A 22,173-nucleotide genomic window follows, 5' to 3' on the forward strand; every position below is an offset into this window, starting at 1 on the left:
CCCAGTTGGACCCGCAAGACACACCTTGATGGGGTACGTCTGCGCAAAGACCAACTGGTTCCGCAAGACCCACCATGCTCAGAGAGATGAAGACCTTACACGCAGTAAGCCAGCTGTTCCCGCAGGAAAGCCTCCCTTGGTACAGTACCCTGCATGTTCCCGCGGCTATGGGTACAAGCTGAGAAGGAAGGCTACCCGCACTAACAGTAAAGCTACACGCATAAGGCACTAACTCTTAATACTTCAGCAATGTCACCTGAAGAAGGAATGAGCAAGGCGGGAATATTCCCGCCCAAAAGAGCCAGTCCATATGCTTCTGGAAGATCTTTTGTACTATACCTGCCAAGGTATGAACAAAATAGACAAGATCTGACCAAAGCAGCCCATGAACCAATCACAGGGTGACAGCTCACCGACAATAGTACGAGGAGGAGCATGCTCCAGTACAAAATGTCACTATCAGCCGCTGCCTACACACCAACCCTCATCGTAGCACGTACATAGCCTGTAGTTGGTGGAAAAGGAATAGTACACAGCCGGCCATGTCACTATCAGCCGCTGCCTACCCACCAACCACCAGCATGGCACGTACGTAGCCCACAGTTGGTGGAAAAGGAATATTATACAGCTGGCTGTACCTGCTTGGAAACCTACCTTCGGCTATAAATACTCCAACACCTTGGAACGGTATAAGGGGATATCATCTGATTTTATCTTATCTTCCCTAGCTATTTCTCTCAATATACACTTATATTTAGAGCAATCTAGTCTGATTCTCACGCCGGAGGGTGGTCACAAGGAGGAACCCCCCCCCCCTTCTCAGTGACGAGCTCACGGTGTCTGTTTTGCAGGTCATCAGAAGAATAACCATCTTTGCAGGACCTAACCCTCGTGGGAAACATCTACTTAACCCTAAGATTATCCATAATCCGCCGGGGTTACATAGTGTTTCTTCAAGACTGGATCTAGAAGTTGATACAAATTTACACAAATGGTCATTTTATATGAGCTAAAGGGTCATTTTGTATGAGCTAAAGAGTCATTTTTAACGTCAGTTAGTGATACAAACCAAACATGTTATAGTGTGGTAAAAGGTTGTATCCAAATTCATAATTTGAACTTACCACACTAGCAAGTCATGTAATTAACTGCTAAATTTATTTATACATTTGAATTTTGAATGTTGGATCAACTTGAAAACTAGTAGCCAAAGATATCCTGCAAACTAAACTGGGAACAAAATAAATAATTATTCGAAAAACCAATAAGATAATCATCAAAAATGTAAACACAAGTTTAGAACAGGGACGAAACTATAAATTTTCAATCGGGGTTACAATATATATTCACTTCAACTACTCTATTATATAATTGAGAATCCAAGTGCACGAAACAACGTGTTGGATACCTAGATATTCACCAATTAAACTTCAAACATTTCTCACTAGATATTCATATAAACAGAGCCACCAATATCAAAATATTGAGCAAGCCACCACATCTCTCACATCACAATTCACAACCCTAACAAAACCTTCTTTAGGTATAATCTATAAGCATTATCCTTAATCATTTCATACACCAATTTACACCAAAGGCCTATCTTCATCATTATGATCTTCAGTTTTCTCTTCTCTAGGAAAAGATTTTACTTGTTTTACAAACGCGTCCGAAAACCTAAGTTTTTGAGGAATCTTGTGATCCGGTAACAGCTTCATCATAATACCCGCAGCTATTAATATTAGCCCAACCGCGTGTTGCTCTGACATGGGTTTTGTAAAAATAATATAAGATAATAATAAAGTTACTGCCTTTCTTGCGGTTGTTACCTGTAAAATACCAATAGAAATGTGAATCCTTAAAGTTAACCAATGTAACTGTTTATTTATATTATTATGTGAATTAAAGAAGTTATAGTTAGCTACCAAAGCGGTTGTTGCAGCCCCAAAAATGGCAATGAGTGATAAAACAGATACTTGACCAACAAATGTGGCCACAGCTTCAAAAAGCAATACCCCATATACATAGGGATGCTGCACGTTAAACATCAAAAAATTAATAAAAAAAAAAGATGATAAAGAAATGAGTCATTGAGTTGAGTTGAATTTCTTGAAAGCTTTATTGGAGTACATTTAATAAGTGTGATTTTTTATATAAACACAATAACGAGTGATTTTGACATGTTTAGTAAACGGGTCTATTTGGATTATGTTTTATCTCGGGTCAAATCAAGAAATTTAGTCATATGGGTTGTTTTGGTTTATACTGAATGTGCATGGGCCGGTTTTAGGCTCAAACCAAACCAAAAAACTGATTTTTGAGTTTTTTTTTAAGTTGTTCGGTTTCGGTTCAGGTTCAGTTCCAGTTTCGGAATTTCTTGGGTTGAAATTTCTTTTTGCCCAAAAATTTGGGCTAAAGTATTGGGGTTACACTATTTATTAAATTCTTATAAATTACTTAACATTTAAAATGAAAAACGAAAATGCTTAACTTTGGCTCGGTTCGGTTTTTTCGGTCTTACTAAATGCAAAACCGAAACTGAACCAAAGTTCAGTTTTTATGAAAACATAAAAGCCAAGCCGCCGGTTTTTGTTTGGGTCCGATTATAGATTGGTTTTCCGGTTTCATGCACACCTTATTGTTTTTAAAGTTTTAGACTATTATTTAAATATATTGTTCCTGTAATCGTGATTAATGTGTTATCATGTATTATTCGTTTAAAAGACAAAACAGAAATTAGCCAGTCAACCCGAACATGTTTTGACTGTTGACCCGTACTAAACCTGACCCATTGCAACTCAAAACCGTTTTGATACCAAATAACATACTTCATAACATGACTTCCATGCTCTAAACAATTCTCCTGTTAAAACCATTGGCGGGATCAAGAAAGGCGTTCCAACAACAGTCGAGCAGAACAACATTTCCATCTGAAAAACATTTCAAACATAAAGTTTCTGTATATTCTTCTCAAAAGAAACATCGAAAAACAACAGTTTACCTGCGTAGTTTCACGATTAATGGTAAAAATTGCTTCTTGCAAATTACCCAAAAACGAATCCATTATTAAAGCTCCAGAAACCATCACAACACCAAAAATGCTAAAATTTGGAGACGTGTTGGCGTCAGCTAATGTGAAAAGTATCAAACCAACTACTAAAAGAACAGCGGAAAAATATTCACGCGGGGGGTATTTTCGTCTTAAACCAGGTATGAATGCACCCATCATCATTACAGGTAAAACCTATGACATAAGACTTTGTTTCAATATTAAAACAACAAAATTTGGATTTAAAATGCTTTGATACCTTTGTTGATTTAAACATAAGTTGTGCAGGATAATTGAGATATGCTAATGATCCTTTGGTTAATCCATGAGAACCCATAAGAACAGCAGAGAGTTTAACATACATTTTCCATGGATTCACCATTTGTTTCGGAGTGAATCCTTGTAAACGCAGGAGTGTTAGGTATACAAATCCTTGTACGAACGTGAAGTACCATCCGTAGCTGAATTAGTTGTAATGAAATTACGTCAATACAAATGGCATAATTGTATTATTAAAGCGGTAAGCTTGAATTTTGTGTACCTGAATTGAAGCCTGTTATATACATATTCCTGCAATCACAAATAAGTGTGCATGAATGCATGATTTTTATGTGGATGGTTGTGTCATACAGAAATACAAGAAAACCAACCTCGCAGATGCCATTAACAAGATACCCGAAAAAGAATCCGGAAGAACAGATGATAAATTGTTGCCATTTTGGTTTATCTGTCAGTGTAATCCCAAACAGTGTCCTTATTTGTTCTTCACCCTTCATTGTGGCAATTTATCGAACCCAGGTGCACATAACAATGATCAACAAAGGAGAATGCCCATTTCGATTCTTTTTTAACTTTTTGAGCAAAGCATTCACAAGGAATACATCAAAACGTCGATTCTGGATGAAAGAATTTGCGGAGGCAAACGACCATCAACTTTTGGAAATTTTGATGACGAGAGCGAAATGAAAAGAATTAAAAAAAAACCAATTGAATTCCCATCCAATACAATTTCTTGATGAGTGGCTATGGAGGAATGATTCCATAAAATAAGGAGGAAACATCTCTTTTGAAGGAATATTCATATTGTAACTCATGATGAATTTAAAGCCTGTAGGGGTTATGTATCCATGGTAATATAAGAGTATTTAATTTACAACTAGTGCAGGGTTGTAGATTAATAATCACAAATTCTACTTCTGTTCAAATTTTCGATTCTTTTTTTAGTCCAATTCAAGTAATAAACATCCTAGCGAAGTGTCAATGTTGAATACGTAACCATTGACCAACACATGAAAATGAATACCAATACTACATAAACAAATAGAAAATAGAAAATGGAATATACGAAAATGTTATATATAAATCACATTTTTTATAGAAAGGTACATACATGAAGAATGTTATAAACCAAAATCAATGTCAAAAAGGTACATGAAGAATGTTATAAACCAAAATCAATGTCAAAAAGGTCACACGTCAAGAATAAGTAGATACAAAATTCCGTAAAAACCAAAATCGCTACAATTAATATGGTACAGCATATCCCCATTGTAAACAGATTTCATTTGAGATTAGAGCTAATGGTTTCGCTATCAATCTTTCATGGTTCGGGTTCAGGTTCTGGTTCATGGTCCGGATCTGGTTCATCAATTTGACCTGGCTCTTGACCGCCGTCTGTATCAGGTGTTTGTTTTTCGTGTTCTTCGGGTGAAACATTTGCAGCCTCGGTGTCCATAGGTGCTGCAGCTTCAAGATCTGGTCTGTTACCTTCACCATCAACTTCACTTGCAGGTGTTGCAATCTTTAGGGGGAAAAAAAGAGAGTGATGAGTAAGATGTTGAAATTCTGGCCCGTTAAGGGAAAACGAGCCATGCAGGTCAAACTTTGAAAATTTAATTAAATGTTTAAAATTTCGGAAAAACAGCATAAAGCATCAAGGTTTGTAATAAATACAAGAACTTAAAATCTTGAAGCTAATTGTTTGACAATATACATGACTATTGAACCAATGAAGTATTAGGTTTGACCAAAAGAGTCAAAAATAAAGGATGTACTTCTTACCTGATTCTCTTCTGCTTGATTTGCAGAACTTTTAGTTTCTTCCTTTTTAGCGCGTTTTGACCTATCACTCGGTTTGGATTGATACTTGGACCGCACTTCAGGTGGCATAAGTTCCATGGGCACAACCCCTTCAACACCAAATTCAGTAAACTGCAACAAAACTGATTCCAATTAATAATAGTAATAAATATAATTATTATTATTAGTAATATTATTATTGTCAATCCAATTAAGGTTTAACAATATATCTCACACGAGAAAATCCCTCCAAATCCTGTCTTGCTGAAAACCGAAGACCTTTCCAGCAGTAAACCTACACGAATAGTTGACCAATTAATTTACTTTAAAGTTGACTTTACATACATCTCTTAAAAATAAAATTATTTTGTTGAAATCGCATGTTAACTATTCACAAAATCAGAAATAAACGAACCCGATTGTTTTTGTGGTGGTACTCTGCTTCAATTCCAGCACTTGGATCCATCTGCAATTAACAAAAAAGAAGATAAATATTTGGAAAATAAAACATTATTTTTAAAATTTAAAAATTGAATTTTCAGGAATTTACATTTTCAGCCAAGGGTTTCCAGTATTCTGTGACAGCTGGCGTGCGAACACGTTGAGGATCAGTTAGAGCATTCTGCACGAGTAGTTAAAAATGGCAGGATAATTAGCATCATTTGACTTTTTACCTAACTTTTAATTTCCCAAATTCGAATTCCTCTAACATTGACTCGACTTATCAATCATCAACCAGCTTTTCAGTTGTAATATTTATTAACATGACTAGTTAATAATAAAATATTAGTCCAATTTTGACCAACACATTGACTTTTAAAATGTAAACTACTCCTTTGACTAAAATGTCAAGATTGTGCCATTCTAAAATTTAAAAAAAAAAGTCAGGGTTGTACTTTTCTCTAACAAATGTGTAATGAACTGTGCAACCCTATGAACGTGAGCAAGTATTGAAGTATTAAAGTCCAACAAATAATAAGATTTAACTACATTGAAAAACATGTATAAAAAGTAACAGAGAACAAACTAATATTTAACACACCGGATTTTGATCCGCCCATTTCCATAGTTGAGCAAGTTCTTTATTCCCCAGTCTCCATCGTGGACGACTAAAAGTTGCAAAAGAAATTTTATATCAAATTCAATTCCGAAGAATATAATTTGTTAATTTCAAAATAACACCAACAAGATCATTACAAAGATATGTACCGTTTTTTCCCTCCATCTCGAACGGTTTTCTTTTCCGCGGGCTGTTTTTCAAATGGCGCACAGCCATCACGTTTCCACCAGACCTGAAACGCATTTCTCATATGAACACTATATGAATATAAACAAATCATTTAAAATTATTACATTACTTTGTCTTAGTACTTTCTGTTTTCTTGTTTTTCGATTCTCTTAGCCACATTTTATGTTATATTGTTTTATCCGGTTGACTACACTAAATGCAAAAGGAAAAAAAAAAATTTCTTGAAGTAAGAGACTCAGATAGTGGGAGCAGCTTCTCTATCTACTAGGATACAAGAAAAGCTTGCCCTCGTCCCACCATACCATATGAGTGAGAGTGTAAACGAGCCAAGCCGCTCATGAGCTACTTGCTCATGAAAAAGCTAGAACTGAGCCTTGCTTAATGAGCTTGATCCTAAAAAAAAAGCTTGTTTAATAAGAGCTTGAGCTCAAGCTTCGCTTTTCAAGCTCAAGCCAGCTCACAAGCCTATTATTTATACAGTTTTGATTGTATATATATATATATTTCATATTTATTACATTATATAAAACTACGAGAAAAATAACTAAATAATATATATTATGTTATATATAAAATTTTAATTATAGCTGCAAGACCACAAAAGGGGTGAAAAAAAACGAAAGCCGTTCTTTTAAGTTCCTCCCAGATAGATGGCTTACATACCCGGGAAGAGAGGCTAGTTACGATTTCCGAGCGAATCAAGGAGAGAGTGATGGCATTGACTTTATCCTAGCTAAGAAGGGTAATCGATCCCCTTTCCCAACGGGAGAGGATGGAAAAGTTTGACCGATAGGGAGAGAAGGGATCATGATATTTCACTCAGGATCCTGGCCTGGTCGACCCAATCATGATATTTGAAGGATGGGACCTTAACTAATTAATAAATAGTAAATGAGCCAAGCTCGAGCTTGAAAAACTTCTCGCGAGCGGCACTTGAGCCGTAGAAATAGAGCTCAAAACGAGCCAAGCCCGAGCTCTGTAAGTTAAACGAGCCGAGCTCAGCTCATGGTCTATTGATAGAACTCAAACTTGCCAGGCTCGGCTCGGCTCGGCTCGGCTCATTTACACCACTACATATGAATGGAATTTTACGGGGTAACTATTTTTTTATCTGTTTGTTTAATATTCAAACACCCAATAAGAAAAACAGAAAGAAACACGTACCCAATTTCTTTCTCGTTCTAAAATATGCTCAATGCTGTGAAGAAATTTTTCTCCTTTTGGTGGGGTCATAACCAAAAGTTGTTTTACTCGTTCTTCAAACGATTTTATCTCTTCCTTCTACAATTAAAGATATAAACTCATCATGGCATTGGTCAACCAAACCTTTGGAAGAAGAATCAAGCATTCCAGAAAAGATGTCACTAACCATAGTTTCGGGTGGCAAATCTTTGTCATTTTTTCCAGGAGCCTATATAAAATCAAAAACAAATTGGGCCGAAGTAAAGCATGAGGTTTTACTATGTAGTATGTACTAAGATAAAGTATTCAACCTTGTATAAGCCTTTTAAAAGGTTAAAATATCTCATATTACCTTAAGAAAATCAAACAAAATTAGGCACTGAACAAGAATATGACGACGAAAACTTGGATCCTTCAGCTGTGACAGACCAGAAAACATAAAAAGATCAGTGTAACCAAGATTGGACTAATTTAAAATGTAAATGACACTAAAAAGTCAAAACTTGACACAAAAGTCAAACCTCTAGTCCCATTAAGTTACTGCTTGTAAGATATTTTATGCTAAAAGTTGCTGCTTCATCCTCAAGATTATTAGTGCTACTCTCTTCATCACTTAAAGGCTGAGCTTCAAATGTATTCAAAACAACCTGAATACATCATTGTGAAAATTAGGGTAAATTACAGATTAACGCCTTTAACTACATTAAATTGCAGATTGTCTCTTTTTTCAGTGATTACAGTGTACATTCTGTCCTTTCAAATTACAACAAACTGGTGTAATCTTTTTCTGTTACGTTTTAGTAAAATGACCAAACTGCCCTTACTAATATAATATAATACAAAATGTAATGAAAACAATAACATAGGGACCATTTATGTAACTATCTTTATTCAGTGACTGTTTATGACAATACCGTCAAAGAGGATGAGAACTTATGCCACCTTGTGGTAGCAAGACCAATGGAAGCAGGGTTGTTAAAGTATTCCTGAAACACCAAAAATATAATTAATATTTTAATATATAAAAATTAATTTTACTTCTATAAGATTAGATTATTAGACTGACCTGCAAACTCCAAAAGGTTTTGTAAAAGTTGAAGTCTATAGAAATTCCATCTGGAGCTTGGCTCTCATACTTTGTCTCGTTTGAAACATTGAAAACTCCCTTAATATTGACAGCTGGCAGTGCAAAAAATGCCATTTAGATGCAGAATTAAAATGAAATTTAATAATAAGATTAATTACCTGAGCGTTCAGATAAAGGGAAAAAATGAGCAAGAAACATAATGATACGCCCACAAAATACCACATCATTTGCCTGCAAAAAAGCATCAACAAAACAAATTGTCAAAAAATAATATAAATTAAGATAATGATAATTTAATTATTACATTTTTAATAAATACCTTTGACAAACGACGAAGAAGTTGATTGCACGTTCTTAACATCACGAGTTTTCCCCTTGCAAACAGCTCGGGCTGCATGAGACCAAACACGTATTATTAGAAACCAAATAAGCCATCAAGTAAATAATAGTAAAAATGGATTAAGGGTCTTGTAAAGGTAAAGATTTTGCATACCTTGCCCAAGATATCTTGCTTACTTTCTATATAACCAAAGATATCTTCACAGTTTCTCATAGTGGACATCTCGGTTAAATCTTCCAAAAGTTGGAATATCATTCCGCCTTCAATGTGTTCATTTTCACAAAGATATAGCACAATGTCTGACAAGAATATGCATATATAAGTTCAAGAACAATACCCAATAACTTATAAAAGATAAACATTAAAAAAGATTCAATTTTGTGTTCCTGAAACATATGCTTACCAAGAAGTCTAGGTACTTTCCCCTGTGTGTTCTCATCATCACCAATTGACTCCCCATACCTCATAGTCGGTTCCCCTGATTGAACTGCTGCAGACTATGCCAAATAAAAATTAGGGTTAATTAGCTAACAAATAACAATCATTATATAGAATGTGACTGGTCTGTACACGAACCGAACGTCCGGCGAACTGTTCATGAGCTGTTAGGCCGGAAGTTCTTAGTGTTCGTTTGTTTAATAAATAAACGAACATGAACAAAGAATTGCGTTCGATTAATTAAATGGATGAGCATGAACAAAGGCCATGTTTATGTTCGTTAATGTTTGTTTGTTTAGGTTTGTTCATTCGAAGTTTTTTATACTTTCTAAGGACTTTTCTAATCTTATCATATTGATTTCAGTAAAACTATTAACTATAAAACAAAAATGTATATGTTCATTAGAAGTTTATTTCCTTAATAAACGAACACGAACAAGAAATTCCATTCAGTTAGCCATTCGTAAACCATTCATCTGCCCGATACAGTCGAACATGAACAAGGACTTGTTTGGTTTAATAGCGTGGAGTAAGCAATATAAAAAGAAGAAAGAAAAAGTACCACAAGCTCCTGAAGTAGTGTCCTTAAAATATTCTCCAACAGCTGGTTCTCATCCTGGACTAACTTTGTTTGCCTCTGCATAACAATAACCCTAATTGCCTCGAAATCACATTTTTATTATTATTATTTCTTTAAATGAAACTCACCTGTGGTTTAATAGCTTCTTGAACCGTTCGTAGAGCAAAATCTTGTGGTTTTCCAGGTTGATTGATCACCTTTCGGAACAAATCCTGTGCATACAGAATAGGTTAATTGATCTTCATCTTGTCTGAATTAATTAAACATAATAATAATATAATTAGGGTTTACCATGTCAGTCTAATCTTGTGAGGAGTGAGGTAAGCTAGTTTACGGATTGTGGCATCATCATCGGATGATTTATATATATATATATATGAGTGCTTGCTTTCGTCTCTCTTCTTCAACCAAAGAATAATAATAATAATAATAATAATAATAATAATAATAATAATAATAATAATTATCTAGCCTCCTTGTTTACACCGGTCCCACCTTTCTTTTATGCTATTAACATGCTGTCAACAAAAAATTTAGTTTTCTTTCGGAGTTTGAAATGACGTGTTAAGTTTTTTTTTTTTTTTTTTTTTTTGGTATCCGAAGGAGGATAATAGTTTATTGGAGTTTGAAATGACGTGTTAAACACTCCTCGAGTTAAAACGACCTTTCACCCACATTTAATGAATACAATTTTCTTGTCGGGTATCACCTCCATGATGTTTAGGGAAGAGGTTGAAGATGAAGATGGAAACCCTTCGATGGGAGAAAATCACCCAACTTTACATTATAATGTTTATTGATCGAGCAGCTAGACCTTGACAATGAGCAAGAAGTGATCCAGCAACAGTAAAGAAGTGTTAAGAAAAGTCAAAACCAATTAATCGAAGGACCTCCTTCCTTGGAACTAAAAGAGCTACACCTAACTTACAGTCTGCCTTCCTAGACGACAAGTCAAAGCTACTGGTAATATTCGCGAAAGAATTATTCGGTACTAAAAAACAACAACTACGCGAAGTTCTTAAGAAAAACACAAGATGGCTATTGTCACACCCCAACCTGAGACAGAAATGCCGGGCTGCGAACCGTGTTTCACAGCTCACAAGGTACTATCATACGATATAAAATATGACAATATCTATTTATTAATTTATTTCAAATTTCAATCAAGTACACAAAGTTTAACAAATTACCAAAAAAAATAAAATATAACTATTCTTTATTTTACTGTCTAAGGTCTTTCTATGTGTTCTTCACCTTAGCTTCAAACCAATTGATAACCTGCATATGCGTAGAAAATAAACAGAGATTTGTCAACAACACATGTTGAGTGAGATGATCATCAGTTTTGACATTAATAATAATATGTATTAAATGATAAATAATAACTAAGCAAACAAAATAATGTGAGTAATAATCAATCAAATCGTGAGCAAATAGTGTGTCAGTTGACCATTCCTCACGAACACGGGCTATGGATACTATGACTAGAATACAAATGTGATTGTCGGTTGACCATGCCACACGAACACAGGCTATGGCTACTAGGACGACGTATGATCATACTATATTGTGATTATAATGGACCACTCCAAATATGATAGAATGTAAGCACATAAGCAAGTAACAAATAACATTTGATTGAATACACACAATCATTCGTTTGCTAGTTTTGTGTATGTATGTAATATAAAAAAGTATTAGTACGCATATGTCCCCAAAACGTTTAAAAACAGTAAAATAAAAAAGGGAATGATATCTCACATTGACGATTAAGTGAATAAACCGAGAGATATAATAAACGAGCAAAGTTAACATGACAAGTTTTCTGATCCAACCAGACTTGAGACTTATACAAAATAAAATAGAGTCAAAACCGAGAACATAGTCACTGGAATCAATCCAAGTGGATGTATAGAACTCGGTTATGAGGTTTTCAGTAAATAAGCGAGCTGGGACTGAACAGAATCCGAATAGCGAGTCAGGAGTCGGGTTTTGGTTAGTACACTCAAAATATCAAGATAAAACTAAAAATCTTCTGGACCGAAAGCTAATTCCGATCAGAAGATATAGTAATTGAAAAATCATTAAAATTGACTTTTATGCCCCTAAACGAGTCGGAAAGCAATTGACCAACAAAACCCCATCAATCAGTAAAATTGATTGAGGACTTTTGTTCTACAGATAAAAACCTAAAATTTTGAAGAAAACAACTTACCCCAGAGATGAATAGAAGAATGAGAAAATCATGGTCAAAGAAGCCTAGAACACCAAAGTCAACTAGTATTGAAAGAATTCAATTAAACTTAAAGAATATGATAATGGGAAAGAAGAATTTCGTGGGTTTGATGTTATGAAAGGCCAAGTACAATAGTTTTAGGGTTTTTGGTTATGTTAGTTTAAATAATAAAGTCCATAAATTCATTTTTATGGTAAACGAACTCGTTTAGGAAACAAATAATCAATAAATGACAAAATCATGTCCAATATCTTAAAGATCTTGTCCTAAGCATCAAGAAAACGACTTTCTATATTTTAAAACATTAATTGGCATAACTTGGAGCTTAATTTTCGTTAATTTAGTCGAAAATATGAAAGAATTGGCAAAATTAGTCCATGTAGTTCCCGAAAATGCATTTTTAGCCATTTTAAGTGATTTTAAGAATTTGTAAGGATTATTTGGCATAATTGAAAGTTATGAAATTATAAAATAAGTTAAACCAAACTAAATACCAATGAATACAAGTTTTAAATAGTTCGAAGATCCAAATTACATTCTCGAATCAGTTTAAACATAAACGAATACAAATACGAAAAATCCGAGATGTTACAGTCTCCCCTACTTTAGGGAATTTCGTCTTGAAATTAAGAAAACTAAAACATATTCGTGTTATAAACAATTAAACTTTAAGGAAAATATTTTTAAATAAAATTTAAAATTTACCATAATATGGAACTTCTAATAGCAGAGTAACGCTCCAGATGAAAATCCGATAAGGGCACTTATATATAGGATGTACTAGTGACGTATCCACCATGTCCTAATCATCTTTATATTTGTACCGTTACCCAAAAATACTTTCGGTTCTAGATTATGATACACAACTTTGCGTATTATGATTTCCATGCGAGTACTTGGATAATTATGTTCCGGACCATAATTATTTTTATCATCGGATGGTCCACATAATTCGTCCCATCGTGTAAATTACAAAACATTTTAAAGACATAACATCATGAGAAAGTAAAATTTTTTAATTAATCTTAAAAGTAAATTAAAAGATCATAAATGCATGAAATATTTGAATTAAAACAATGAGGTAAACCTTCGAGTTTGTTTAATGGAAACATTGATGTTTTTTTTAATAATTTTTGATATGAATGTATAAATCTTAAAATTGAAAGGAAATGATATCCTAAACGTTGAGAGTGATGAACGAGGTTAGGAATATAAGATAACAACGAACTTTCGTGAACTTTACAAATAACATAAAATAGCAAACTAGATTTTTTTTTTATAAATGTATAAAAAAATATCATAACAAAAATTAAGTGAAGGATTAAATAGATAGTTCAATTAACAACAAATCTTAAAATGAGTAATGACATGTGAAACCTTTAAATACCGTAAACATTAGGAATGAAATTCTTAAGATCGGGAGTATAAATTTGAACAAAGTTAATGAAGATTTTGATAAATTGAGTTTGGTTAGATGAGAAACTTATAATATAAAGTTATAGGATTGCAAGTTCTGAATTTGAGATGAAATAAATTTAAATTACAAAATTAAAGTATTAAAATAAATGGTAAATAGTAATTGAAATATTAATGAAAATGCAAAAATGTACGTATTTAAACAAATCGTTAATAGATTAAATTGGGAAGCGGATATTCCAGAGTCACCGAGATGGTCCTAGTCCAAATAAATATTTAAAATTACATCTAATATAAGGTGTGTCCTTGGAGTATTGACGTGAGGTCGAGGACTCACTCAAATTTAAACCAAATACAACTAAATAGATAGTGGTAAATGGGTATCGAACACAAGGAGTTTGTGAAATATGTGTTAACAAAGTAGCTTAGCAATTAAACTAAGATAAAAGTAAAAGACAATAAAAATAATCTTCAAGTTGATTTTGATTTGATTTTAATATCTAAAATAAACTAACACGAAAGTTTCAAACAATTGATTAAGCAAGCATTCCTCTTGGGGTTCAGGTTATTACTCGACACTCTTGTTAACATTCAATGGACAAACCATAATATCTCAGTTTTGTGCATATGCAATTGTTTGTGATTAATCAAGAACTAAGTACTCGAATTCCTAGAACACGAGGTTGTTACTCAACAATCAATCAATATTATTAACCCTAATTCTCTCCACTAAATCTCAATTGTCAATTACACCAAGAACGCATGGATCAAAACTAGGTTTAAATGATATAGACAAGTTACAAACAATCACACAAACATCATGATTATACTAACATAAATAATTAGACAATCAATCCAATTTCAAGAACAATTAACATAAAGTGTCTTGTAGTTATCCTTACATCCCAAGAGAAATACTAAAGGAATTAGCCACTCATAGTTTGGTTGATCATCATTGCCTCAATTGTCTTCATCATAAGAATCAAACACTCAATCTAATGATTAGAATCCCTAAGAATAATCCCTTTGTCTCTGGTAATCACCCACAAGTTGTCCCAATTGAAAAGTAAGTCCAAAAGCCAACCAAAACGGTCTAATAATAAGAATAATCATGGCAGTTACAGTGGACCACGATCCACCCACGGTTCAGATTCAGCCCGCGGTACGGTGGGTTCTGATACTTTTGTTCCAGGTTGACCGTGGCCCACGGTAAACACCATGGACCACGGTGGAGTGGTCTCTCACTTCCTTGTTTTTTTCGTATCTTTCTCGTTTTAGCTTCCGATTTCTTCGCCGTTTTCGCCCATGCTCTCGTAACATTATCCTTTACCTCCTCACACATGCAATCATACGAGTAACCATAGTCAACAAATTCCACGAAATTAAGTTGGTTAAGCAAATATATCTATATCCTTTAACTCGATTAACGACTTCCCTACAGGTCACTCATCACATTCCCACACCTAACCGTTGCTTGCCCCCAAGTAACACTTCAGACAACAATTGTTTTCAAACTACCACCACCAAACATACCAACAAGCCCGGTTCAGTCAAGGTCCCAAGTCATACCCTATTCCCTCATCACTATAGGTTTGCATTAGTATTACTTGATATTATATTTAAATCATAGAATTCTAATCAACCTTAACATGCTTTCGGTTTTTACCCACACATAACACACCATCACTCATTAACCCTCTTATCGGTGATCGTTCACATATATTCCAATCATAACCAATTCTCCTTGCATACGCTTGTACCACCATCAAATCTCCACCTATATATGCTTTGACACAAATGCAAATCAAGAGGTCTTAAAAACGGGGTTATACCGGGGCTAGGTGTAGATGGTATGGGAAATTGAAAGTAGCTCATGCGATCCGATCCGGCTTATTACATCAAAACTAAATAACCAATGCAATGAACAACTATGTACATTACTAACTTGCATCTCAACACTCGATACACACTACTTTGGACATTGAATCCCAACTTTTTCTTTCTTTCTCTCGTTTTTTTCATCATTTTTTTAACTTTTAATCTTGCAAATAAGCATGGTAGATACTACTCTCTACTGGTTAGTACCAAAACAAATACAAATACAAAGAAATACCTACTAAGCCGGATCGTCTCGCAAAATAATATTGGGGTTGATCAAATAAAATGAATAGGTCCAATAAAGTTTTCTAAGGGAACCAACCCCCCGCTCCTCTCATTGCCCACGCTCATATGTGTAATGTATGAGGCCCAACTCCCGAAACCCACACTCGCGCTCATCCAGACGAGGCTTAAACCTAATTGCCACTATCACTTTTGCACTTATGCCAAGCTAAGGTCTCGAAACGCATTGATCACACAAGTTCTAACTGAGAATAACCAATCCATCACCACTCTTCACTTTCCTAATACACAAGTGAATATGGATATGTTATGCAGGTTATTGTACCGAAAGCATGCTAACCTTAACTAGAATACTACACAACCTCGTTTTTAAAACAACTAAGCAAACTTGAATTAAGGGAATTGTGACCTTGAAAAGGGACCAAAACTTTACCCCGCCATCTTACCACTTTCCGGTTTTCTTTCAATTTTTTTATTATTTTTTTACTTCTATATATATATATATATATATTATTTTAAAACGAAAAATTTCCCCATCCCCACACTTAGGATACATTGTCCCCAATGTATGGTTTTGAGAAAATAAAAACAAAAACACCACCTCTTTTCATGACCCATAACACTATTAACAAGTGTTCCATCCTCCTCCCATCCACCCAAATACTAATACTGAAACACAAAGTAAACAAATATACAAATAATATACAAAACAATGTGCACCTGACATGATGAGGACACAATCAATAGTAGGGCGGTTGGGGCGGCCCGAAGATAGACTTCATAAAGTCCGAAAACTCGCCAAAGTTAAATGCCCCACTTCCTCCACTACTACCTTCTTCTGATGGTGGTGGTGATGCCATTAACTGCATCGGATCTACCTACATGGAATGATGAAGAGGTGGTTCGGGATAACGCACCGTACCATCATACGGTGGTAAAGTCGTGTAATCCACACTTGGTGGAGCTGGTACAACAGTCTCACCGGCATGCCATTGGTCATGCATTCTTCTATTCCGATCGTCCAAATACCGCATATTCATTTCATGGTCCTGCCCATAAGCTTGGGCGCGGTTCCACATTTCTAAACGATCATGTCTCTCCTTCTCAGCACGTTCATGATATGCCCCCATGAAGGTTTGATGGTCAAATAGAGCCCGAGACTCCTTTACCATAAATTGAAGGCCTATACCTTTCCACCACATCATTGATTGACCCCATGTGGGCCCAGTTACTATCATATGACGAATATCCAGACGAATAATCCCAACCCCTATGTTGGGGAACTACTACCAACACCCGTCTCCATGTCTTCCGGGTCACTCGGTTCTTCTACTTCTTCCAACTCTTCACCCGACTCCGACTCAACATCCTCCCTCAACACTCTCCATCTCACATTCTCATTCTTTAACTGATGGTACCTATCTCCTTTCGTATATTTCCAACCTGGGCCCAAATCATGCAACTTATGCTGCTTGAAAGTTTTATTCATCCCAACCGAACCTTCTTGAATGGCCCCATGAAGCTTCAATATAGTTGTGATCAATCGGCAGTGGGGGATTAATTTCCTCCTATTACTTTCTTGAATGATCCATATGTTGTGATGAGAAAGGAAATAAATGGGTTCCCACACATCAATGCGTACAAAATAGGAATATCGCTATTCCTCACTATCGAAATGTCTCCCCGACGGGGCACCACATTAGACAAACAGATCGTCATCAACATCCTTGCTTTAATTTTCAAATCTCTCCTCCTTATATTCATAACCGTACCCCTACCTCCTTTTAAAACCTTTGATAACATAGTATGCCATTGCGGGTGTTTGTCAAGATTATCAAACAAATCCTTGACCGATGGATAAACATATGAGTTGGACGGCTTGCTATCAAATAAGGCAATTTGGTTAAACATTTCAAAGGACATCACAACTTGGTTTCCACCCACTTTACCGAATAACTTCATATCTGAGCCCCTTTTTAAATGCTGCGCACCTCAAAGTGGATACCCATTATTCGATTTCCCTATCATACAACGTATTATTTTCTTCATCATAACATTTAAGGGCAGCTTCCCATCCTAGTGCTTCAAATCTGTCAAGCACACCGAATGCCTCAAAACCCGGATCATTCACCTCTTTTTCACACATGAATGCCTCACTTCTCTTGGCCAAACTGCTCAATTTGTCTCTAAATAGCTCCGGTTGCCATTCTAGAGCATAGCTTGATAATACCCCTCCTCTCCAGTCGGGTTTTGGAATATGCACCCGCACTTGTTCTTGTTCCTCTTGCTTACGTTGCCTTTTTGCTTGAGCAGCCCAACCACTAGCAGATGTAGCCTTTCCCTTTCCTTTATCTGAATTTCTACCCATCTACACACAAGCCATCAAAAACAAACCAAGTTAATTCAATACATACCTCCCCACACTTGCTTGTTACTATGGTTGTGGATGTTCAACCCATTATTCAATTCATCAATCATTTCAAACTCAAGTAAACACTTGATTTCCACCTTTTCAATTGTGAAAACAACATGTTTAAAACACTTATCTACTATCCACAACCACAATGTATAACTATTACAACCAAACAAGTAAGTGGGTATGCTTCAAATCAATACTACCTTAACAATTTTTTCAATGAATACACAAAATTGACAAAGAGCATACATTGGTTGATGTTTTGGAATGATAAACTAATACTCTTTCACAAACAAGCAAACCCCCCCCCCTCCCCCAAATTCCTTAAGAATTTTTGGCACCCAACTCTCAACAATCGGATTAACACTTAGGAATTAGTAGAAATAGAGTTTGTATTGTTAATCCTCTCACAAATCCACTCACAAAGGTTTAAGAAACTAAGGATTTGATGATTATTAGAGGGCGTGATGATAATGGAATTAGGGTTTGAAAAGAGAGTGTAAGAAGATGAAATAGATGTTAGGTGTGATATGTGGTTAGAATGTTGTGAAAGAATTAGGTTTTTCTTTTTTTATTTTCTTTACAAGCTCGTCGTATAGCTGCAGTCGCCGCACCATGGGCCACGGTTTGAACCGTGGTCAACGATTGATATTTGACCCTGATTAGACCGTGGGCCACGGTCCACTTATATTAAAATGGGAAGAACACAACGTACCGTGGTGTGATCTGCCATCGTTACCTACTTTGACTACACCGTGGGCCACGGTTCACACCATGGTCCACGGTTACCCTGAATTTTTTTTTTAACTAAAAATTACCCAACCCCCCATGAAAAACCCGAGTTGTCCTCAATACGGTAAAAAAATTCATAAGAATTTCCCCACACTTGAATCGGATACACTCCCAACGAGAAAGGTAATTTTAAAAACCAACTTTGAACAAAAACTAAACTATACTATACAACAAACCTGGACCGTTTAATTGATTGTTTCCTCATGCGACCGCAACAGGTAGCCTACCTTGTCCACTTCACACATGTTAATGTCCTTACCCTCAAAGTATGGTTTAAGTCGGTGTCTGTTCATAGTTTGCCTTATCTGACTATGCAAGTCTTCAATTTCAACATCACCAAACTTACCTACTCTTGTGATAACATATGGGCCCATCCACTTGCTTTTCAATTTCTCGGGAAAAAACTTAAGCCGTGAGTTATATAACAAAACTTTTTTCCCTTCTTCAAAAACTCGCTTTCTTAATTTGGCATCATGGACTCTTTTCAATTTATCTTTGTATGCCGATGCACCATTCATACGCCTCATCCCAGATTTCCTCCAATTCATTCAACTTCAATTTCCTCAACTCACCGGCCTCATTGTAATCCATATTAACATTCTTAATTGCTCATAATGCCCGGTGAACCAACTCCATGGGCAAATGACATCCTTTCCCATAAACCAACCGATAAGGAGTCGTTCATATGGGTGTTTTGTAAGCAGTTAGATATGTCCATAGTGCATCATCCAACATCACCGACCAATCCTTCCTATCATCCTGCACCGTCTTCATCAATATTTCTTTAATTTGTCAGTTGGACACTTCAACTTGTCCACTTGTTTGCGGGTGATAAGGAGTAGCAATTCGATAATTCACATTATACCGCTTCAACAATTTTCCGAAATTGAAGTTCTTGAAGTGCGTTCCACCGTCGCTTATAATCACTCTCGGAATCCCAAATCTTGAAAAAATGTTGGATTGAACAAACTTACATACCACGGTGTGATCATTAGTTCTTGTTGCTATGGCCTCAACCCACTTTGAAACATAATCCACCACTACCAAAATATATAAGTACCCACAAGAGTTTGGAAACGGGCCCATAAAGTCAATACCCCAAACATCAAAAATGTTAACCACTAATATGGGTTACAAAGGCATCTCATCTCGTTTTGAAATTCCACCCATCTTTTGACAATTAACACAATGATGGGCATATTCACTAGCATCTTTAAAAATTGTGGGCCAATAAAACCCACAAGTAAGAACTCGGTAACCCGTCTTTCCCACTAAAAATGACCGCCACAAGCCGATGAATAAGCATGTGCCAAAATCTCTTGAACTTCCAATTCGGGAATACAACGCCTAATGATTTGGTCGGCAACAATTTTGAACAAATCGGGTTCATCCCAAATATATTGCTTAACTTGGGATAAAAACTGTTGCCTCCTTTTATTGGTCCAATGTTTCGGAATCTCACTTGTGGCTCGATAATTGACAAAATGAGCATACCACGGTGTAATGGAAACGGTTAACAACTGTTCATCCAGAAATCTCTCATTAACTTCATGTGAATCATCATCACCTTCCAAAGGGATCCTTGATAAGTGGTCTGCCACCACGTTTTCACACCCCTTTTTATCTCGGATCTCCAAATCGAACTCTTGTAAGAATAAGATCCAACGAATCAACCGAGGTTTTGCATCTTTCTTTTCCACGAGGTAACGAACCGTACTATGATCCGAATAGACCACAACCTTACTTCCCCATATGTATGACCGAAACTTATCCAAGGCATACACCACCGCAAGTAATTCTTTTTCGGTAGTGGTGTAATTCAATTGTGCCTCGGATAACGTTTTTGTTGTATAGTAAATCACCACCGGCTTCTTATCAACTCTTTGGCCCAAAACCGTTCCAATCGTGGTGTCGCTAGCATCACATATAATCTCAAACGGCTTCGTCCAATCCGACGGTGGCAAAATTGGTGCTTGCATGAATTTTTCCTTCAAAACATCAAACGCTTGCAAACACTTATTAGTAAAATCAAATCCAGCATCTTTTAACAACAAATTGCATAAAGGTTTAGTAATCACACTTAAACCTTCAATAAACCGCCAGTAAAATCCGGCATGCCCCAAAAATGACCTTACCCCTTCTACATTTTTCGTTGGTGGTAATGAAGAAATAACCTTAATTTTTGCTTTATCCACCTTCATCCCCCGACTCGAAACCACATGACCAATACTATACCCTCTTATACCATGAAATGACTTTTCTCCCAACTTAAAACCAAATTTGTCTCGACACAATGTTTTAAAACCTTATCTAATTCATCAAGACATCTTTCAAAAGTTGACCCAAAAATAGAAAAATCATCCATAAATACTTCAAGTGAATCCCCAACCATGACTGATGTAAGGCCCCGAACCCCGGGACACCCTACAGTTGGTATTCATACAAAATACTTAAGAAAATATTTAAACTTGAAAACGGTTCATTCCATTAAAATAAACATCTCAGAGTATAATTCAGCGGAAAACATAAATAATAAAATAAGTTCCCAAAATCCCGGGAATATTGCCCAAAACCAATTTAATTATATTTATGAAACTTTTTAAAATAAAATGTTAAAAATAAAATCTTCCATCCACGTATACCCTTCACCGTCCAAGTAGCTTCGTGCACGTCCAAGCGATAAGGCATCCTCTTCCTAACCTGAAACTCACACTAACATGCACACAAAGTCAGCTTGAGCTGAGTGAGTTCAAGTTTTAAATAAATAACATCAGTAAATAATAATCATGATAGTCATTCCAAGAGTTTAAAAGTAAAAGGAGTACATCAGTTAAGCCATCATCATCGGTAAAACCATTCCTATATATATATACATACATATATATAAACATCTTTATAAATACATCCCTATATATATATATAAATATATATATATAACATCCAAGTAATAACATCAGGGTCGAGCAAACGTACAACCCAAACACGTAACATCTCATCAACGTATGCAAACACAAAGTAGGCATACACAACATCCGTAGTCGAAACGACTACAACATCGCCAAATATAGGCCATACAATAATATATATATACTATAACTTCCCAAGGCCTTCCATATACTAGCAAGCCTATATAAAATCGTTTAAACGTTTCATCAAGTAAAATCACTTAGGTGTGCATGCTAGCCCAA

The 22,173-nt window shown here is 35.6% G+C and overlaps 2 protein-coding genes across 2 annotated transcripts; both read right to left on the reverse strand.

Annotated features, from left to right (window-relative positions):
* Window positions 1–1,586: 1,586 nt before the first annotated feature.
* Window positions 1,587–3,825, reverse strand: LOC143537599 (UDP-galactose/UDP-glucose transporter 2-like). The gene is made up of 7 exons (XM_077031334.1): window positions 3,700–3,825; window positions 3,591–3,619; window positions 3,309–3,510; window positions 3,002–3,244; window positions 2,829–2,930; window positions 1,926–2,033; window positions 1,587–1,829 (listed from the first exon to the last, which is right to left on the reverse strand). Exons 1-7 carry the CDS (start codon window positions 3,823–3,825, stop codon window positions 1,587–1,589), a joined length of 1,053 nt encoding a protein of 350 aa, XP_076887449.1.
* A 654-nt stretch (window positions 3,826–4,479) lies between these two features.
* On the reverse strand, window positions 4,480–16,949 carry LOC143537582 (THO complex subunit 1-like). The gene is made up of 21 exons (XM_077031319.1): window positions 16,700–16,949; window positions 12,220–12,281; window positions 10,133–10,216; window positions 9,987–10,061; window positions 9,390–9,483; window positions 9,140–9,285; window positions 8,966–9,037; window positions 8,805–8,877; window positions 8,626–8,738; window positions 8,474–8,545; window positions 8,081–8,206; window positions 7,912–7,977; window positions 7,747–7,788; window positions 7,542–7,658; window positions 6,338–6,420; window positions 6,171–6,237; window positions 5,679–5,750; window positions 5,544–5,594; window positions 5,364–5,423; window positions 5,111–5,260; window positions 4,480–4,850 (listed from the first exon to the last, which is right to left on the reverse strand). Exons 1-21 carry the CDS (start codon window positions 16,947–16,949, stop codon window positions 4,650–4,652), a joined length of 2,076 nt encoding a protein of 691 aa, XP_076887434.1. The 3' UTR covers window positions 4,480–4,649.
* Window positions 16,950–22,173: the final 5,224 nt, after the last annotated feature.

This window comes from Bidens hawaiensis, unplaced genomic scaffold (assembly GCF_021521415.1).
Source record: "Bidens hawaiensis isolate Kalapana, Puna unplaced genomic scaffold, B.hawaiensis_p1.1 tig00011229_1, whole genome shotgun sequence".
Taxonomy (NCBI): domain Eukaryota; kingdom Viridiplantae; phylum Streptophyta; class Magnoliopsida; order Asterales; family Asteraceae; genus Bidens; species Bidens hawaiensis.